The sequence below is a fragment of the Daphnia pulicaria genome, chromosome 8, assembly GCF_021234035.1.
Source record: "Daphnia pulicaria isolate SC F1-1A chromosome 8, SC_F0-13Bv2, whole genome shotgun sequence".
Classification (NCBI taxonomy): Eukaryota; Metazoa; Arthropoda; class Branchiopoda; order Diplostraca; family Daphniidae; genus Daphnia; species Daphnia pulicaria.
The window spans coordinates 14,412,426-14,432,931 of record NC_060920.1 but is presented as its reverse complement, the minus strand read 5'-3'; the positions used below and the strand labels follow the sequence as shown (position 1 = coordinate 14,432,931).

At 39.2% G+C, this 20,506-nt stretch overlaps 4 protein-coding genes across 4 annotated transcripts; all 4 read right to left on the bottom strand.

Moving 5' to 3' along the window:
- Nucleotides 1–1,140: 1,140 nt before the first annotated feature.
- On the bottom strand, nucleotides 1,141–2,070 carry LOC124311968 (protein rolling stone-like). The gene is made up of 4 exons (XM_046776336.1): nucleotides 1,969–2,070; nucleotides 1,656–1,884; nucleotides 1,467–1,577; nucleotides 1,141–1,388 (listed from the first exon to the last, which is right to left on the bottom strand). Exons 1-4 carry the CDS (start codon nucleotides 2,047–2,049, stop codon nucleotides 1,141–1,143), a joined length of 669 nt encoding a protein of 222 aa, XP_046632292.1. The 5' UTR covers nucleotides 2,050–2,070.
- A 4,377-nt stretch (nucleotides 2,071–6,447) lies between these two features.
- Nucleotides 6,448–7,377, bottom strand: LOC124311967 (protein rolling stone-like). The gene is made up of 4 exons (XM_046776334.1): nucleotides 7,276–7,377; nucleotides 6,963–7,191; nucleotides 6,774–6,884; nucleotides 6,448–6,695 (listed from the first exon to the last, which is right to left on the bottom strand). The coding sequence occupies exons 1-4, from the start codon at nucleotides 7,354–7,356 to the stop codon at nucleotides 6,448–6,450; spliced, it is 669 nt and encodes a 222-aa protein (XP_046632290.1). The 5' UTR covers nucleotides 7,357–7,377.
- A 4,378-nt stretch (nucleotides 7,378–11,755) lies between these two features.
- On the bottom strand, nucleotides 11,756–12,685 carry LOC124311966 (protein rolling stone-like). The gene is made up of 4 exons (XM_046776333.1): nucleotides 12,584–12,685; nucleotides 12,271–12,499; nucleotides 12,082–12,192; nucleotides 11,756–12,003 (listed from the first exon to the last, which is right to left on the bottom strand). The coding sequence occupies exons 1-4, from the start codon at nucleotides 12,662–12,664 to the stop codon at nucleotides 11,756–11,758; spliced, it is 669 nt and encodes a 222-aa protein (XP_046632289.1). The 5' UTR covers nucleotides 12,665–12,685.
- Nucleotides 12,686–17,410: 4,725 nt separating this feature from the next.
- LOC124311965 (protein rolling stone-like) lies at nucleotides 17,411–18,340 on the bottom strand. Its single transcript, XM_046776332.1, has 4 exons — nucleotides 18,239–18,340; nucleotides 17,926–18,154; nucleotides 17,737–17,847; nucleotides 17,411–17,658 (listed from the first exon to the last, which is right to left on the bottom strand). The coding sequence occupies exons 1-4, from the start codon at nucleotides 18,317–18,319 to the stop codon at nucleotides 17,411–17,413; spliced, it is 669 nt and encodes a 222-aa protein (XP_046632288.1). The 5' UTR covers nucleotides 18,320–18,340.
- Between the last annotated feature and the right edge of the window lie 2,166 nt (nucleotides 18,341–20,506).

Here is a 20,506-nt window from a genome sequence, read left to right as displayed (position 1 = left end):
GATTTTCCGCATACATTTAATAAATACACGTATATATTTTATTTAAATACTAATCAATTGGGAACTTAACAAAAATTGGAACACCACCTAATGTTAAAAATATAACATCCCGTCGGTTTCGTCATCCGTTTTACGTGTGAAAAACAATGGATGATAGCACTAACCATTAGATGGATTATACCTGTAAGATGCACTCAGACACTTTGAGTATGCACCTCGAATTAAAAAACAAAAAACAAAAAACAATTGAACAACCATATTGGAAAAAGCTCGGTATTATTTTGTTGTGAATAAAATAATAGCCTTTTCCCGTTTTTGCTGGACGCACGCGTAAAGTACGAATGAGCATATTGCGCTAACGGTTATTTCGAAACACATATATACGATTGACACAAATGTATTAGTGTATTACAACGATTTTCACACAGTTTATAGTACTGAAACGTAAAAGATGTTGTCGATTCGTCAGAATGGCAGCCTATTTTACAATAACAATAGAAATGCAATTTTCTAGTAAGGTGAAAATCAAACAAGGAGCTTGGTTCTTTATCATGGAAACAAAATAGCAGCACATTGAAATAATTGGAACGATACCAAAATGCACAAAATTTATAATATCGATACTCTTTATAGATTGGCATTTAATGGATATTTTAGGATTTAGGCTTTAATCACTATTGCGCTGTTGTCACCCCCAGTCTCATCCAGGACGAAAGCAGGATTCCAGCGACTTTGGTAATAGTCGTTCTGCTCGTCGAATTTTCTAGCGCATTGAATCACACGATCTCTCAACACATGCAGAGACCAGATGACACCGTGGACCAGTGGCAAACCGATCGTCAGTCCCACCAAGACAAACGGAACGGTCAAACTGAGATTTTCCCAGTTGAGGATCGGGTAAATGAATGAATATAAGAGAGTCCGTTTTCTCTCCGACCTCCCGCCGCCCAATAGATGGCACTGAACACGACGTACGGTCAAGCTATAATTCGTATACTGGGTTGTCTTGGCCATAAGATACCGATTGACCCATGGTTTTTCTTTTGATCCTGCTGCGTAGCACGTAGTCCCTATAAGTTTGTGCAGTGCCCATGCACAGGAGAGTGTGGACGACGGGCAGTGCGATGAATAAACCGATAATCACGCGAAGGGAACTGTGAGGCTAAGGTTGTCCCAGTTGAGAACGGGATAGATATAGGAAGAACCATCATTGTTTAACCCGCCAGCAGCCCAGTAAATCGAGCTGAAGGCAATGTTGGCTAAAATGACGACCAATGGATGATAGAAGTGCATCAAACGGCAGGGTCTGCCGCTCACTAAGATGTCACAAATGGACATGATACTGTTGAATCCGTGAACTAGGAAATTCATCGCTGACAATCCGGAACCTAGAAATGATGTTCGAGAAATTTAAGATTATTATAAATTAATAGCAACGATGAGGTAAAAATCTAAGCATTATATACCTGGTGTGAACAAAGCCAACCAGTAGATGACCGAGATGGCGATGGAGAGCAAGTTTGTGACATTGTATAAAAACCAAGAAAAACGAGCCAAAAGAGTCCATTTGAAGCCATCTGTGCAATCAAACCCACCCAAATGGGATGTGTGAGACGGGTCTATTTATAGTAGGCCTATTTGTTTCGTTTTCTCACCAACAGTTTCGTCATTCGCCTTCTGCAAGAGAAGTTCGATTGGAATGGCCAGGCTTACAACTAAGTGAAGAGTCTGAATGATGAATCCTAGATTGGTTAGATAAATAAAAAAAAATTTGGGGGTGGTACTAATCGATCCGTTTGCGACGAGGACGGAGAGAAAGAAGGCGGCCGCCACGAATCGATACAAGATGAAATAGCCGTTAATTTTCTGCCGATTCACTTGCCACTTTTTCAAGGAAAAACAGTTGAAGCCTCGTTTAAACTAGCTGTTAGTCATCAGGAGAAGTCGAGAAGATAGCGATATACTTACAGACCAAATTGCGAAATCGTGGGGCTTATCGTGTTTAAAATTAAACTGACTCTTCCGGAATTCTTGTCGAATCGTTTTCATCTTGGCACACACCCACCAGAGACCAGAGTAAAAACAGAACTCACGATAAACTCTTTATTGAAAAATATGTCAACATTGAGGATAAATAGTCGAGATAAAACTGACGATAAGAAACCAAAAATTTTGTTATCCGAAATGAAATGCTGCGCACTACTTTTCGGACGGAGAAAATGTCTAAAAATGTCTGTAACATGAGCAAAACATCATTCAAACTATTTTCCAGACCCTGGGCGATTAGCAATCCATTGGCTAATATGGCTATACCTCAATTGGGTAATTTAGCTTTGCAAAACCTTGCGGTGGAGACCAAGGAAATAAACCTTAACCTTGGCTTATTGCTTTACCGTGCTTTACTTAAGACCTTGGATGGGGTTTTATAGATTGCATCCAGTTAATTATAGTTATTTGATAGCCAAAAAGTCAACAATACAGGTTTTGGGGGATGGAAGTGAATTCAGGAATGATGGAGATCCAGACGAATACTAAATTAAAATAATGCAATTATTCATGACATTAAATAGCGAAGATGTTTTTTGAAATTTTATTGATTGAATGCCCAGAGGACACGAATTTATAAGCAGAACATGCACAGAACGGAATTATGCTGCATAATGATGAAAATACAATAATTTTGATGAATAAGACTTGTCGAGAACGTTAAGTCATTATGCTGAGGCTCCGGGTTGGTTGTTATTAGAGGAAGGCCCTTTGGTGAGGTGTTTACGGCCTGAGTTCTTTCGCCCTAGCCATCGACTGTTCATCTTGGCGGTTTCACCTTTGACGAAGATATTTTGCCGGTTGCGCAATATTGGAGGCAGCAAACGCGCGCGTTTAATTTGACGTCTAGCTTCTTTTCTAGCAGCAAGTAAGCTCTCGTAAATGCGACTTATCATTCGTGCTGATCTGGTTGCTCCAATCCCGAGCGAAACGTATATTAAACTCTTGAAGTATTTTTCCCAATTCGGCAAGGTGTTGCGATGTTGCACATGAATGACTGCATGCCTACTATTCATGACAGTTTGGAGGTGGCTCAAGTCAAATACAGATCCATCTTCCGGCGCTACGAAATTCGCTGGAGAGCATTTCGCAAGCGCGAATTTTAATTGGACGTAACTATCGACGGTGGAGTTGTATGGTAGCAGATTGAGATTGATGGTCATGAAATCACGCATCGGCATTGCAAAATCCTCTGCGATCGTGTCAAATAAAACATCTTCGATAGCACTAGCCGCCATTTCTTTAGTCTTTGACCAATTACTTTTCTTGTCTGATTCTAGCGCGCGGAATATACTGACCATCGACCTCTGTCGTTTGGCTGGGCTCGGTACTCTTGGGAACTTTCCGGTGTTATTAGACAAGAATTGACGAGTTTCCTGTAGCTTCACAGCTACGTCTTTAGCACCGATCAAACGAGCAACTTTAATCCAGGATGTTATAAAGGACTCGGATTTCGCCTTAACTTCGGGTAATACGGAATGACACACCACATTTCGTCCTCTTATGGCATGTCGGATGATCTTATCGACAGCACATATGCTTTTTCCATTCCGTTGGAGACTTCCATTTGAGACGTTTTGAAGGTTGTAATCGACAAGTTTATAAAGAAGAAACTGAGTGTCATCTGATGTGACCATCCTTACGCCTAACTGCTTTGAAAGAAAACGTTTCAATGCCGGACTGAGATATTTAGTCATTGGCCGAAACAAGAGTTTTAGCATGCGGATAGACTTGATTTCATCCTTTCTTGTCATTTTCATTTTCTTCATCATCATTTTTGCCAATCGTCGTCGGTTTCTTCTTGCTGCTTGCTGTTTTTTATTAGACATTTTGGAAGTCTAAATGTTTCCTTAATTACGGTTGTGTTTTATGAAGTTCTCAGAACAAAATGAGGTGAGATGCGGTAATATGCTCATTCAGCCGAGTGAAGGGGCTTATATAAGGGATGCAGTATGCGGAACTCGTCAGCAAGAGTCAATCGTGACGGTTATTGTACATTTTGGAAATGATCTTATTTGAGTGATTAAAAATTATTTTTATCTCTGTGATTATACCACATTTTCAAACATTATTCAAAAAATTCTATGTCAAAAAAGTGTTTCATTCATTAATAAATTTCTCTTTTCATTGACCAAGATGGGAATCTTTCACGGCGCATCGTCCACGATCGTCCACCATAGTAGGCTTAATATGGCTGAGACTGCCGAGTATACAATGCGGCTGTATCGGGAGCTTTTTTTAAATATTTTATCAACATTCGCAAACGAAAATGAGTCCAATTAAAATTTAAAAATTACAGCATCTAATAATTAATAACTTTAAGTCCTCTTGGACGCTTTAATTTGATTTTGAAGAAACGACCATTTTTTTATTGTTTGATTGATTACTCAGTCATACCTAGTGGACGATGCACCATGGAAGATTTAAAATTTTGTCAATCAAACCATAAATTTATTAATGAAAGACCCTATAAAATTATTTGAATGTTGTTAGAAAATTTTACGTTCAGTTATAAAAACCCAAGCTATTATCTTAAAAAGCAGTAATGAAAACTTTGATTACATTAATATTAATATGGTCTATTAATTTTTTGTAAACTTGGGTTGTTTTCCCATAATAATTCAACATTGATAGCAAAATAGAAATAAAATTCATTTAAAAAAACAAATTTCGAGCAACAATTTTGTTTAGCTACGGTGAAATTTATAATTTATTCGTATCAGATTTTAGTGATGGATCAGGTGGGTGAGTCGATTAAGGCGTCGCATGATGATCGGGGCATTATGGTACCCGAGTTCGATTCTCCTGGTGAGCATAGTTGCTCCCACACCTAGTTGCCGCAGACGCCATATTCTATATAATTACCTCTATATGTACCCATTCATATAATTAGCTTTGTTCACCTATATTCATTGTGGAAAAGACGAAAAGTATATAAGATTGATTCAGAACCATATTTCGTGCTACATCTCGGATCCCTGAAGTTAATTGTCCGAAAGGACAAGGATACGAATGGGATTGTTACTTGGCTGTTCGGTAAAGGTTCTCGAACACGCCAATAACTGTTATAATATAATACGAACCGTGGGTATGCGATTATTGTCTCTTATGACTTATTAGTCTTATTACACCGGGTCTAGGGTCGACCCGTGATGACCGTAGAGACGATGTGAACTAAATGAAATTTTTTTTCTAAAAAGTATTACGGCAAGAGCGCCAGGTAAAGGAGATATCTTTTTTTTCTTCTTTTATTCGCAAATCGATTTTCCGCATACATTTAATAAATATACGTATATATTTTATTTAAATACTAATCAATTGGGAACTTAACAAAAATTGGAACACCACCTAATGTTAAAAATATAACATCCCGTCGGTTTCGTCATCCGTTTTACGTGTGAAAAACAATGGATGATAGCACTAACCATTAGATGGATTATACCTGTAAGATGCACTCAGACACTTTGAGTATGCACCTCGAATTAAAAAACAAAAAACAAAAAACAATTGAACAACCATATTGGAAAAAGCTCGGTATTATTTTGTTGTGAATAAAATAATAGCCTTTTCCCGTTTTTGCTGGACGCACGCGTAAAGTACGAATGAGCATATTGCGCTAACGGTTATTTCGAAACACATATATACGATTGACACAAATGTATTAGTGTATTACAACGATTTTCACACAGTTTATAGTACTGAAACGTAAAAGATGTTGTCGATTCGTCAGAATGGCAGCCTATTTTACAATAACAATAGAAATGCAATTTTCTAGTAAGGTGAAAATCAAACAAGGAGCTTGGTTCTTTATCATGGAAACAAAATAGCAGCACATTGAAATAATTGGAACGATACCAAAATGCACAAAATTTATAATATCGATACTCTTTATAGATTGGCATTTAATGGATATTTTAGGATTTAGGCTTTAATCACTATTGCGCTGTTGTCACCCCCAGTCTCATCCAGGACGAAAGCAGGATTCCAGCGACTTTGGTAATAGTCGTTCTGCTCGTCGAATTTTCTAGCGCATTGAATCACACGATCTCTCAACACATGCAGAGACCAGATGACACCGTGGACCAGTGGCAAACCGATCGTCAGTCCCACCAAGACAAACGGAACGGTCAAACTGAGATTTTCCCAGTTGAGGATCGGGTAAATGAATGAATATAAGAGAGTCCGTTTTCTCTCCGACCTCCCGCCGCCCAATAGATGGCACTGAACACGACGTACGGTCAAGCTATAATTCGTATACTGGGTTGTCTTGGCCATAAGATACCGATTGACCCATGGTTTTTCTTTTGATCCTGCTGCGTAGCACGTAGTCCCTATAAGTTTGTGCAGTGCCCATGCACAGGAGAGTGTGGACGACGGGCAGTGCGATGAATAAACCGATAATCACGCGAAGGGAACTGTGAGGCTAAGGTTGTCCCAGTTGAGAACGGGATAGATATAGGAAGAACCATCATTGTTTAACCCGCCAGCAGCCCAGTAAATCGAGCTGAAGGCAATGTTGGCTAAAATGACGACCAATGGATGATAGAAGTGCATCAAACGGCAGGGTCTGCCGCTCACTAAGATGTCACAAATGGACATGATACTGTTGAATCCGTGAACTAGGAAATTCATCGCTGACAATCCGGAACCTAGAAATGATGTTCGAGAAATTTAAGATTATTATAAATTAATAGCAACGATGAGGTAAAAATCTAAGCATTATATACCTGGTGTGAACAAAGCCAACCAGTAGATGACCGAGATGGCGATGGAGAGCAAGTTTGTGACATTGTATAAAAACCAAGAAAAACGAGCCAAAAGAGTCCATTTGAAGCCATCTGTGCAATCAAACCCACCCAAATGGGATGTGTGAGACGGGTCTATTTATAGTAGGCCTATTTGTTTCGTTTTCTCACCAACAGTTTCGTCATTCGCCTTCTGCAAGAGAAGTTCGATTGGAATGGCCAGGCTTACAACTAAGTGAAGAGTCTGAATGATGAATCCTAGATTGGTTAGATAAATAAAAAAAAATTTGGGGGTGGTACTAATCGATCCGTTTGCGACGAGGACGGAGAGAAAGAAGGCGGCCGCCACGAATCGATACAAGATGAAATAGCCGTTAATTTTCTGCCGATTCACTTGCCACTTTTTCAAGGAAAAACAGTTGAAGCCTCGTTTAAACTAGCTGTTAGTCATCAGGAGAAGTCGAGAAGATAGCGATATACTTACAGACCAAATTGCGAAATCGTGGGGCTTATCGTGTTTAAAATTAAACTGACTCTTCCGGAATTCTTGTCGAATCGTTTTCATCTTGGCACACACCCACCAGAGACCAGAGTAAAAACAGAACTCACGATAAACTCTTTATTGAAAAATATGTCAACATTGAGGATAAATAGTCGAGATAAAACTGACGATAAGAAACCAAAAATTTTGTTATCCGAAATGAAATGCTGCGCACTACTTTTCGGACGGAGAAAATGTCTAAAAATGTCTGTAACATGAGCAAAACATCATTCAAACTATTTTCCAGACCCTGGGCGATTAGCAATCCATTGGCTAATATGGCTATACCTCAATTGGGTAATTTAGCTTTGCAAAACCTTGCGGTGGAGACCAAGGAAATAAACCTTAACCTTGGCTTATTGCTTTACCGTGCTTTACTTAAGACCTTGGATGGGGTTTTATAGATTGCATCCAGTTAATTATAGTTATTTGATAGCCAAAAAGTCAACAATACAGGTTTTGGGGGATGGAAGTGAATTCAGGAATGATGGAGATCCAGACGAATACTAAATTAAAATAATGCAATTATTCATGACATTAAATAGCGAAGATGTTTTTTGAAATTTTATTGATTGAATGCCCAGAGGACACGAATTTATAAGCAGAACATGCACAGAACGGAATTATGCTGCATAATGATGAAAATACAATAATTTTGATGAATAAGACTTGTCGAGAACGTTAAGTCATTATGCTGAGGCTCCGGGTTGGTTGTTATTAGAGGAAGGCCCTTTGGTGAGGTGTTTACGGCCTGAGTTCTTTCGCCCTAGCCATCGACTGTTCATCTTGGCGGTTTCACCTTTGACGAAGATATTTTGCCGGTTGCGCAATATTGGAGGCAGCAAACGCGCGCGTTTAATTTGACGTCTAGCTTCTTTTCTAGCAGCAAGTAAGCTCTCGTAAATGCGACTTATCATTCGTGCTGATCTGGTTGCTCCAATCCCGAGCGAAACGTATATTAAACTCTTGAAGTATTTTTCCCAATTCGGCAAGGTGTTGCGATGTTGCACATGAATGACTGCATGCCTACTATTCATGACAGTTTGGAGGTGGCTCAAGTCAAATACAGATCCATCTTCCGGCGCTACGAAATTCGCTGGAGAGCATTTCGCAAGCGCGAATTTTAATTGGACGTAACTATCGACGGTGGAGTTGTATGGTAGCAGATTGAGATTGATGGTCATGAAATCACGCATCGGCATTGCAAAATCCTCTGCGATCGTGTCAAATAAAACATCTTCGATAGCACTAGCCGCCATTTCTTTAGTCTTTGACCAATTACTTTTCTTGTCTGATTCTAGCGCGCGGAATATACTGACCATCGACCTCTGTCGTTTGGCTGGGCTCGGTACTCTTGGGAACTTTCCGGTGTTATTAGACAAGAATTGACGAGTTTCCTGTAGCTTCACAGCTACGTCTTTAGCACCGATCAAACGAGCAACTTTAATCCAGGATGTTATAAAGGACTCGGATTTCGCCTTAACTTCGGGTAATACGGAATGACACACCACATTTCGTCCTCTTATGGCATGTCGGATGATCTTATCGACAGCACATATGCTTTTTCCATTCCGTTGGAGACTTCCATTTGAGACGTTTTGAAGGTTGTAATCGACAAGTTTATAAAGAAGAAACTGAGTGTCATCTGATGTGACCATCCTTACGCCTAACTGCTTTGAAAGAAAACGTTTCAATGCCGGACTGAGATATTTAGTCATTGGCCGAAACAAGAGTTTTAGCATGCGGATAGACTTGATTTCATCCTTTCTTGTCATTTTCATTTTCTTCATCATCATTTTTGCCAATCGTCGTCGGTTTCTTCTTGCTGCTTGCTGTTTTTTATTAGACATTTTGGAAGTCTAAATGTTTCCTTAATTACGGTTGTGTTTTATGAAGTTCTCAGAACAAAATGAGGTGAGATGCGGTAATATGCTCATTCAGCCGAGTGAAGGGGCTTATATAAGGGATGCAGTATGCGGAACTCGTCAGCAAGAGTCAATCGTGACGGTTATTGTACATTTTGGAAATGATCTTATTTGAGTGATTAAAAATTATTTTTATCTCTGTGATTATACCACATTTTCAAACATTATTCAAAAAATTCTATGTCAAAAAAGTGTTTCATTCATTAATAAATTTCTCTTTTCATTGACCAAGATGGGAATCTTTCACGGCGCATCGTCCACGATCGTCCACCATAGTAGGCTTAATATGGCTGAGACTGCCGAGTATACAATGCGGCTGTATCGGGAGCTTTTTTTAAATATTTTATCAACATTCGCAAACGAAAATGAGTCCAATTAAAATTTAAAAATTACAGCATCTAATAATTAATAACTTTAAGTCCTCTTGGACGCTTTAATTTGATTTTGAAGAAACGACCATTTTTTTATTGTTTGATTGATTACTCAGTCATACCTAGTGGACGATGCACCATGGAAGATTTAAAATTTTGTCAATCAAACCATAAATTTATTAATGAAAGACCCTATAAAATTATTTGAATGTTGTTAGAAAATTTTACGTTCAGTTATAAAAACCCAAGCTATTATCTTAAAAAGCAGTAATGAAAACTTTGATTACATTAATATTAATATGGTCTATTAATTTTTTGTAAACTTGGGTTGTTTTCCCATAATAATTCAACATTGATAGCAAAATAGAAATAAAATTCATTTAAAAAAACAAATTTCGAGCAACAATTTTGTTTAGCTACGGTGAAATTTATAATTTATTCGTATCAGATTTTAGTGATGGATCAGGTGGGTGAGTCGATTAAGGCGTCGCATGATGATCGGGGCATTATGGTACCCGAGTTCGATTCTCCTGGTGAGCATAGTTGCTCCCACACCTAGTTGCCGCAGACGCCATATTCTATATAATTACCTCTATATGTACCCATTCATATAATTAGCTTTGTTCACCTATATTCATTGTGGAAAAGACGAAAAGTATATAAGATTGATTCAGAACCATATTTCGTGCTACATCTCGGATCCCTGAAGTTAATTGTCCGAAAGGACAAGGATACGAATGGGATTGTTACTTGGCTGTTCGGTAAAGGTTCTCGAACACGCCAATAACTGTTATAATATAATACGAACCGTGGGTATGCGATTATTGTCTCTTATGACTTATTAGTCTTATTACACCGGGTCTAGGGTCGACCCGTGATGACCGTAGAGACGATGTGAACTAAATGAAATTTTTTTCTAAAAAGTATTACGGCAAGAGCGCCAGGTAAAGGAGATATCTTTTTTTTCTTCTTTTATTCGCAAATCGATTTTCCGCATACATTTAATAAATACACGTATATATTTTATTTAAATACTAATCAATTGGGAACTTAACAAAAATTGGAACACCACCTAATGTTAAAAATATAACATCCCGTCGGTTTCGTCATCCGTTTTACGTGTGAAAAACAATGGATGATAGCACTAACCATTAGATGGATTATACCTGTAAGATGCACTCAGACACTTTGAGTATGCACCTCGAATTAAAAAACAAAAAACAAAAAACAATTGAACAACCATATTGGAAAAAGCTCGGTATTATTTTGTTGTGAATAAAATAATAGCCTTTTCCCGTTTTTGCTGGACGCACGCGTAAAGTACGAATGAGCATATTGCGCTAACGGTTATTTCGAAACACATATATACGATTGACACAAATGTATTAGTGTATTACAACGATTTTCACACAGTTTATAGTACTGAAACGTAAAAGATGTTGTCGATTCGTCAGAATGGCAGCCTATTTTACAATAACAATAGAAATGCAATTTTCTAGTAAGGTGAAAATCAAACAAGGAGCTTGGTTCTTTATCATGGAAACAAAATAGCAGCACATTGAAATAATTGGAACGATACCAAAATGCACAAAATTTATAATATCGATACTCTTTATATAGATTGGCATTTAATGGATATTTTAGGATTTAGGCTTTAATCACTATTGCGCTGTTGTCACCCCCAGTCTCATCCAGGACGAAAGCAGGATTCCAGCGACTTTGGTAATAGTCGTTCTGCTCGTCGAATTTTCTAGCGCATTGAATCACACGATCTCTCAACACATGCAGAGACCAGATGACACCGTGGACCAGTGGCAAACCGATCGTCAGTCCCACCAAGACAAACGGAACGGTCAAACTGAGATTTTCCCAGTTGAGGATCGGGTAAATGAATGAATATAAGAGAGTCCGTTTTCTCTCCGACCTCCCGCCGCCCAATAGATGGCACTGAACACGACGTACGGTCAAGCTATAATTCGTATACTGGGTTGTCTTGGCCATAAGATACCGATTGACCCATGGTTTTTCTTTTGATCCTGCTGCGTAGCACGTAGTCCCTATAAGTTTGTGCAGTGCCCATGCACAGGAGAGTGTGGACGACGGGCAGTGCGATGAATAAACCGATAATCACGCGAAGGGAACTGTGAGGCTAAGGTTGTCCCAGTTGAGAACGGGATAGATATAGGAAGAACCATCATTGTTTAACCCGCCAGCAGCCCAGTAAATCGAGCTGAAGGCAATGTTGGCTAAAATGACGACCAATGGATGATAGAAGTGCATCAAACGGCAGGGTCTGCCGCTCACTAAGATGTCACAAATGGACATGATACTGTTGAATCCGTGAACTAGGAAATTCATCGCTGACAATCCGGAACCTAGAAATGATGTTCGAGAAATTTAAGATTATTATAAATTAATAGCAACGATGAGGTAAAAATCTAAGCATTATATACCTGGTGTGAACAAAGCCAACCAGTAGATGACCGAGATGGCGATGGAGAGCAAGTTTGTGACATTGTATAAAAACCAAGAAAAACGATCCAAAAGAGTCCATTTGAAGCCATCTGTGCAATCAAACCCACCCAAATGGGATGTGTGAGACGGGTCTATTTATAGTAGGCCTATTTGTTTCGTTTTCTCACCAACAGTTTCGTCATTCGCCTTCTGCAAGAGAAGTTCGATTGGAATGGCCAGGCTTACAACTAAGTGAAGAGTCTGAATGATGAATCCTAGATTGGTTAGATAAATAAAAAAAAAATTGGGGGTGGTACTAATCGATCCGTTTGCGACGAGGACGGAGAGAAAGAAGGCGGCCGCCACGAATCGATACAAGATGAAATAGCCGTTAATTTTCTGCCGATTCACTTGCCACTTTTTCAAGGAAAAACAGTTGAAGCCTCGTTTAAACTAGCTGTTAGTCATCAGGAGAAGTCGAGAAGATAGCGATATACTTACAGACCAAATTGCGAAATCGTGGGGCTTATCGTGTTTAAAATTAAACTGACTCTTCCGGAATTCTTGTCGAATCGTTTTCATCTTGGCACACACCCACCAGAGACCAGAGTAAAAACAGAACTCACGATAAACTCTTTATTGAAAAATATGTCAACATTGAGGATAAATCCATATATAATAAAAGAACAAGCTTTTGGGGGAGGGGCTTATTCATGTGTCAACAATGTGTCAACACAGGCTCCTCCCCCAAAATGGAACATGCCCAAACATGCCCACCACCAGATGTCGTCGCCGTGATGACCCAATCTTTGATGACGCAACAACCAGCATCACCACCAGATGTCTATAGCATGACGAGTGATGACGAAATCTTCAAGTAAGGTAGTCACTGGACAGATTTACCACGATGAAATCTATTACGGGCAGATGATTAAGCTACAGAAAAGCGAATAGCAAAAGAGTCCGACTTTACGCTAGACAAAAGTTCCCCGGATTTGAACGGGGCTCAGGTTACTCGTAGTCGAGATAAAACTGACGATAAGAAACCACAAATTTTGTTATCCGAAATGAAATGCTGCGCACTACTTTTCGGACGGAGAAAATGTCTAAAAATGTCTGTAACATGAGCAAAACATCATTCAAACTATTTTCCAGACCCTGGGCGATTAGCAATCCATTGGCTAATATGGCTATACCTCAATTGGGTAATTTAGCTTTGCAAAACCTTGCGGTGGAGACCAAGGAAATAAACCTTAACCTTGGCTTATTGCTTTACCGTGCTTTACTTAAGACCTTGGATGGGGTTTTATAGATTGCATCCAGTTAATTATAGTTATTTGATAGCCAAAAAGTCAACAATACAGGTTTTGGGGGATGGAAGTGAATTCAGGAATGATGGAGATCCAGACGAATACTAAATTAAAATAATGCAATTATTCATGACATTAAATAGCGAAGATGTTTTTTGAAATTTTATTGATTGAATGCCCAGAGGACACGAATTTATAAGCAGAACATGCACAGAACGGAATTATGCTGCATAATGATGAAAATACAATAATTTTGATGAATAAGACTTGTCGAGAACGTTAAGTCATTATGCTGAGGCTCCGGGTTGGTTGTTATTAGAGGAAGGCCCTTTGGTGAGGTGTTTACGGCCTGAGTTCTTTCGCCCTAGCCATCGACTGTTCATCTTGGCGGTTTCACCTTTGACGAAGATATTTTGCCGGTTGCGCAATATTGGAGGCAGCAAACGCGCGCGTTTAATTTGACGTCTAGCTTCTTTTCTAGCAGCAAGTAAGCTCTCGTAAATGCGACTTATCATTCGTGCTGATCTGGTTGCTCCAATCCCGAGCGAAACGTATATTAAACTCTTGAAGTATTTTTCCCAATTCGGCAAGGTGTTGCGATGTTGCACATGAATGACTGCATGCCTACTATTCATGACAGTTTGGAGGTGGCTCAAGTCAAATACAGATCCATCTTCCGGCGCTACGAAATTCGCTGGAGAGCATTTCGCAAGCGCGAATTTTAATTGGACGTAACTATCGACGGTGGAGTTGTATGGTAGCAGATTGAGATTGATGGTCATGAAATCACGCATCGGCATTGCAAAATCCTCTGCGATCGTGTCAAATAAAACATCTTCGATAGCACTAGCCGCCATTTCTTTAGTCTTTGACCAATTACTTTTCTTGTCTGATTCTAGCGCGCGGAATATACTGACCATCGACCTCTGTCGTTTGGCTGGGCTCGGTACTCTTGGGAACTTTCCGGTGTTATTAGACAAGAATTGACGAGTTTCCTGTAGCTTCACAGCTACGTCTTTAGCACCGATCAAACGAGCAACTTTAATCCAGGATGTTATAAAGGACTCGGATTTCGCCTTAACTTCGGGTAATACGGAATGACACACCACATTTCGTCCTCTTATGGCATGTCGGATGATCTTATCGACAGCACATATGCTTTTTCCATTCCGTTGGAGACTTCCATTTGAGACGTTTTGAAGGTTGTAATCGACAAGTTTATAAAGAAGAAACTGAGTGTCATCTGATGTGACCATCCTTACGCCTAACTGCTTTGAAAGAAAACGTTTCAATGCCGGACTGAGATATTTAGTCATTGGCCGAAACAAGAGTTTTAGCATGCGGATAGACTTGATTTCATCCTTTCTTGTCATTTTCATTTTCTTCATCATCATTTTTGCCAATCGTCGTCGGTTTCTTCTTGCTGCTTGCTGTTTTTTATTAGACATTTTGGAAGTCTAAATGTTTCCTTAATTACGGTTGTGTTTTATGAAGTTCTCAGAACAAAATGAGGTGAGATGCGGTAATATGCTCATTCAGCCGAGTGAAGGGGCTTATATAAGGGATGCAGTATGCGGAACTCGTCAGCAAGAGTCAATCGTGACGGTTATTGTACATTTTGGAAATGATCTTATTTGAGTGATTAAAAATTATTTTTATCTCTGTGATTATACCACATTTTCAAACATTATTCAAAAAATTCTATGTCAAAAAAGTGTTTCATTCATTAATAAATTTCTCTTTTCATTGACCAAGATGGGAATCTTTCACGGCGCATCGTCCACGATCGTCCACCATAGTAGGCTTAATATGGCTGAGACTGCCGAGTATACAATGCGGCTGTATCGGGAGCTTTTTTTAAATATTTTATCAACATTCGCAAACGAAAATGAGTCCAATTAAAATTTAAAAATTACAGCATCTAATAATTAATAACTTTAAGTCCTCTTGGACGCTTTAATTTGATTTTGAAGAAACGACCATTTTTTTATTGTTTGATTGATTACTCAGTCATACCTAGTGGACGATGCACCATGGAAGATTTAAAATTTTGTCAATCAAACCATAAATTTATTAATGAAAGACCCTATAAAATTATTTGAATGTTGTTAGAAAATTTTACGTTCAGTTATAAAAACCCAAGCTATTATCTTAAAAAGCAGTAATGAAAACTTTGATTACATTAATATTAATATGGTCTATTAATTTTTTGTAAACTTGGGTTGTTTTCCCATAATAATTCAACATTGATAGCAAAATAGAAATAAAATTCATTTAAAAAAACAAATTTCGAGCAACAATTTTGTTTAGCTACGGTGAAATTTATAATTTATTCGTATCAGATTTTAGTGATGGATCAGGTGGGTGAGTCGATTAAGGCGTCGCATGATGATCGGGGCATTATGGTACCCGAGTTCGATTCTCCTGGTGAGCATAGTTGCTCCCACACCTAGTTGCCGCAGACGCCATATTCTATATAATTACCTCTATATGTACCCATTCATATAATTAGCTTTGTTCACCTATATTCATTGTGGAAAAGACGAAAAGTATATAAGATTGATTCAGAACCATATTTCGTGCTACATCTCGGATCCCTGAAGTTAATTGTCCGAAAGGACAAGGATACGAATGGGATTGTTACTTGGCTGTTCGGTAAAGGTTCTCGAACACGCCAATAACTGTTATAATATAATACGAACCGTGGGTATGCGATTATTGTCTCTTATGACTTATTAGTCTTATTACACCGGGTCTAGGGTCGACCCGTGATGACCGTAGAGACGATGTGAACTAAATGAAATTTTTTTCTAAAAAGTATTACGGCAAGAGCGCCAGGTAAAGGAGATATCTTTTTTTCTTCTTTTATTCGCAAATCGATTTTCCGCATACATTTAATAAATACACGTATATATTTTATTTAAATACTAATCAATTGGGAACTTAACAAAAATTGGAACACCACCTAATGTTAAAAATATAACATCCCGTCGGTTTCGTCATCCGTTTTACGTGTGAAAAACAATGGATGATAGCACTAACCATTAGATGGATTATACCTGTAAGATGCACTCAGACACTTTGAGTATGCACCTCGAATTAAAAAACAAAAAACAAAAAACAATTGAACAACCATATTGGAAAAAGCTCGGTATTATTTTGTTGTGAATAAAATAATAGCCTTTTCCCGTTTTTGCTGGACGCACGCGTAAAGTACGAATGAGCATATTGCGCTAACGGTTATTTCGAAACACATATATACGATTGACACAAATGTATTAGTGTATTACAACGATTTTCACACAGTTTATAGTACTGAAACGTAAAAGATGTTGTCGATTCGTCAGAATGGCAGCCTATTTTACAATAACAATAGAAATGCAATTTTCTAGTAAGGTGAAAATCAAACAAGGAGCTTGGTTCTTTATCATGGAAACAAAATAGCAGCACATTGAAATAATTGGAACGATACCAAAATCCACAAAATTTATAATATCGATACTCTTTATAGATTGGCATTTAATGGATATTTTAGGATTTAGGCTTTAATCACTATTGCGCTGTTGTCACCCCCAGTCTCATCCAGGACGAAAGCAGGATTCCAGCGACTTTGGTAATAGTCGTTCTGCTCGTCGAATTTTCTAGCGCATTGAATCACACGATCTCTCAACACATGCAGAGACCAGATGACACCGTGGACCAGTGGCAAACCGATCGTCAGTCCCACCAAGACAAACGGAACGGTCAAACTGAGATTTTCCCAGTTGAGGATCGGGTAAATGAATGAATATAAGAGAGTCCGTTTTCTCTCCGACCTCCCGCCGCCCAATAGATGGCACTGAACACGACGTACGGTCAAGCTATAATTCGTATACTGGGTTGTCTTGGCCATAAGATACCGATTGACCCATGGTTTTTCTTTTGATCCTGCTGCGTAGCACGTAGTCCCTATAAGTTTGTGCAGTGCCCATGCACAGGAGAGTGTGGACGACGGGCAGTGCGATGAATAAACCGATAATCACGCGAAGGGAACTGTGAGGCTAAGGTTGTCCCAGTTGAGAACGGGATAGATATAGGAAGAACCATCATTGTTTAACCCGCCAGCAGCCCAGTAAATCGAGCTGAAGGCAATGTTGGCTAAAATGACGACCAATGGATGATAGAAGTGCATCAAACGGCAGGGTCTGCCGCTCACTAAGATGTCACAAATGGACATGATACTGTTGAATCCGTGAACTAGGAAATTCATCGCTGACAATCCGGAACCTAGAAATGATGTTCGAGAAATTTAAGATTATTATAAATTAATAGCAACGATGAGGTAAAAATCTAAGCATTATATACCTGGTGTGAACAAAGCCAACCAGTAGATGACCGAGATGGCGATGGAGAGCAAGTTTGTGACATTGTATAAAAACCAAGAAAAACGAGCCAAAAGAGTCCATTTGAAGCCATCTGTGCAATCAAACCCACCCAAATGGGATGTGTGAGACGGGTCTATTTATAGTAGGCCTATTTGTTTCGTTTTCTCACCAACAGTTTCGTCATTCGCCTTCTGCAAGAGAAGTTCGATTGGAATGGCCAGGCTTACAACTAAGTGAAGAGTCTGAATGATGAATCCTAGATTGGTTAGATAAATAAAAAAAAATTTGGGGGTGGTACTAATCGATCCGTTTGCGACGAGGACGGAGAGAAAGAAGGCGGCCGCCACGAATCGATACAAGATGAAATAGCCGTTAATTTTCTGCCGATTCACTTGCCACTTTTTCAAGGAAAAACAGTTGAAGCCTCGTTTAAACTAGCTGTTAGTCATCAGGAGAAGTCGAGAAGATAGCGATATACTTACAGACCAAATTGCGAAATCGTGGGGCTTATCGTGTTTAAAATTAAACTGACTCTTCCGGAATTCTTGTCGAATCGTTTTCATCTTGGCACACACCCACCAGAGACCAGAGTAAAAACAGAACTCACGATAAACTCTTTATTGAAAAATATGTCAACATTGAGGATAAATCCATATATAATAAAAGAACAAGCTTTTGGGGGAGGGGCTTATTCATGTGTCAACAATGTGTCAACACAGGCTCCTCCCCCAAAATGGAACATGCCCAAACATGCCCACCACCAGATGTCGTCGCCGTGATGACCCAATCTTTGATGACGCAACAACCAGCATCACCACCAGATGTCTATAGCATGACGAGTGATGACGAAATCTTCAAGTAAGGTAGTCACTGGACAGATTTACCACGATGAAATCTATTACGGGCAGATGATTAAGCTACAGAAAAGCGAATAGCAAAAGAGTCCGACTTTACGCTAGACAAAAGTTCCCCGGATTTGAACGGGGCTCAGGTTACTCGTAGTCGAGATAAAACTGACGATAAGAAACCACAAATTTTGTTATCCGAAATGAAATGCTGCGCACTACTTTTCGGACGGAGAAAATGTCTAAAAATGTCTGTAACATGAGCAAAACATCATTCAAACTATTTTCCAGACCCTGGGCGATTAGCAATCCATTGGCTAATATGGCTATACCTCAATTGGGTAATTTAGCTTTGCAAAACCTTGCGGTGGAGACCAAGGAAATAAACCTTAACCTTGGCTTATTGCTTTACCGTGCTTTACTTAAGACCTTGGATGGGGTTTTATAGATTGCATCCAGTTAATTATAGTTATTTGATAGCCAAAAAGTCAACAATACAGGTTTTGGGGGATGGAAGTGAATTCAGGAATGATGGAGATCCAGACGAATACTAAATTAAAATAATGCAATTATTCATGACATTAAATAGCGAAGATGTTTTTTGAAATTTTATTGATTGAATGCCCAGAGGACACGAATTTATAAGCAGAACATGCACAGAACGGAATTATGCTGCATAATGATGAAAATACAATAATTTTGATGAATAAGACTTGTCGAGAACGTTAAGTCATTATGCTGAGGCTCCGGGTTGGTTGTTATTAGAGGAAGGCCCTTTGGTGAGGTGTTTACGGCCTGAGTTCTTTCGCCCTAGCCATCGACTGTTCATCTTGGCGGTTTCACCTTTGACGAAGATATTTTGCCGGTTGCGCAATATTGGAGGCAGCAAACGCGCGCGTTTAATTTGACGTCTAGCTTCTTTTCTAGCAGCAAGTAAGCTCTCGTAAATGCGACTTATCATTCGTGCTGATCTGGTTGCTCCAATCCCGAGCGAAACGTATATTAAACTCTTGAAGTATTTTTCCCAATTCGGCAAGGTGTTGCGATGTTGCACATGAATGACTGCATGCCTACTATTCATGACAGTTTGGAGGTGGCTCAAGTCAAATACAGATCCATCTTCCGGCGCTACGAAATTCGCTGGAGAGCATTTCGCAAGCGCGAATTTTAATTGGACGTAACTATCGACGGTGGAGTTGTATGGTAGCAGATTGAGATTGATGGTCATGAAATCACGCATCGGCATTGCAAAATCCTCTGCGATCGTGTCAAATAAAACATCTTCGATAGCACTAGCCGCCATTTCTTTAGTCTTTGACCAATTACTTTTCTTGTCTGATTCTAGCGCGCGGAATATACTGACCATCGACCTCTGTCGTTTGGCTGGGCTCGGTACTCTTGGGAACTTTCCGGTGTTATTAGACAAGAATTGACGAGTTTCCTGTAGCTTCACAGCTACGTCTTTAGCACCGATCAAACGAGCAACTTTAATCCAGGATGTTATAAAGGACTCGGATTTCGCCTTAACTTCGGGTAATACGGAATGACACACCACATTTCGTCCTCTTATGGCATGTCGGATGATCTTATCGACAGCACATATGCTTTTTCCATTCCGTTGGAGACTTCCATTTGAGACGTTTTGAAGGTTGTAATCGACAAGTTTATAAAGAAGAAACTGAGTGTCATCTGATGTGACCATCCTTACGCCTAACTGCTTTGAAAGAAAACGTTTCAATGCCGGACTGAGATATTTAGTCATTGGCCGAAACAAGAGTTTTAGCATGCGGATAGACTTGATTTCATCCTTTCTTGTCATTTTCATTTTCTTCATCATCATTTTTGCCAATCGTCGTCGGTTTCTTCTTGCTGCTTGCTGTTTTTTATTAGACATTTTGGAAGTCT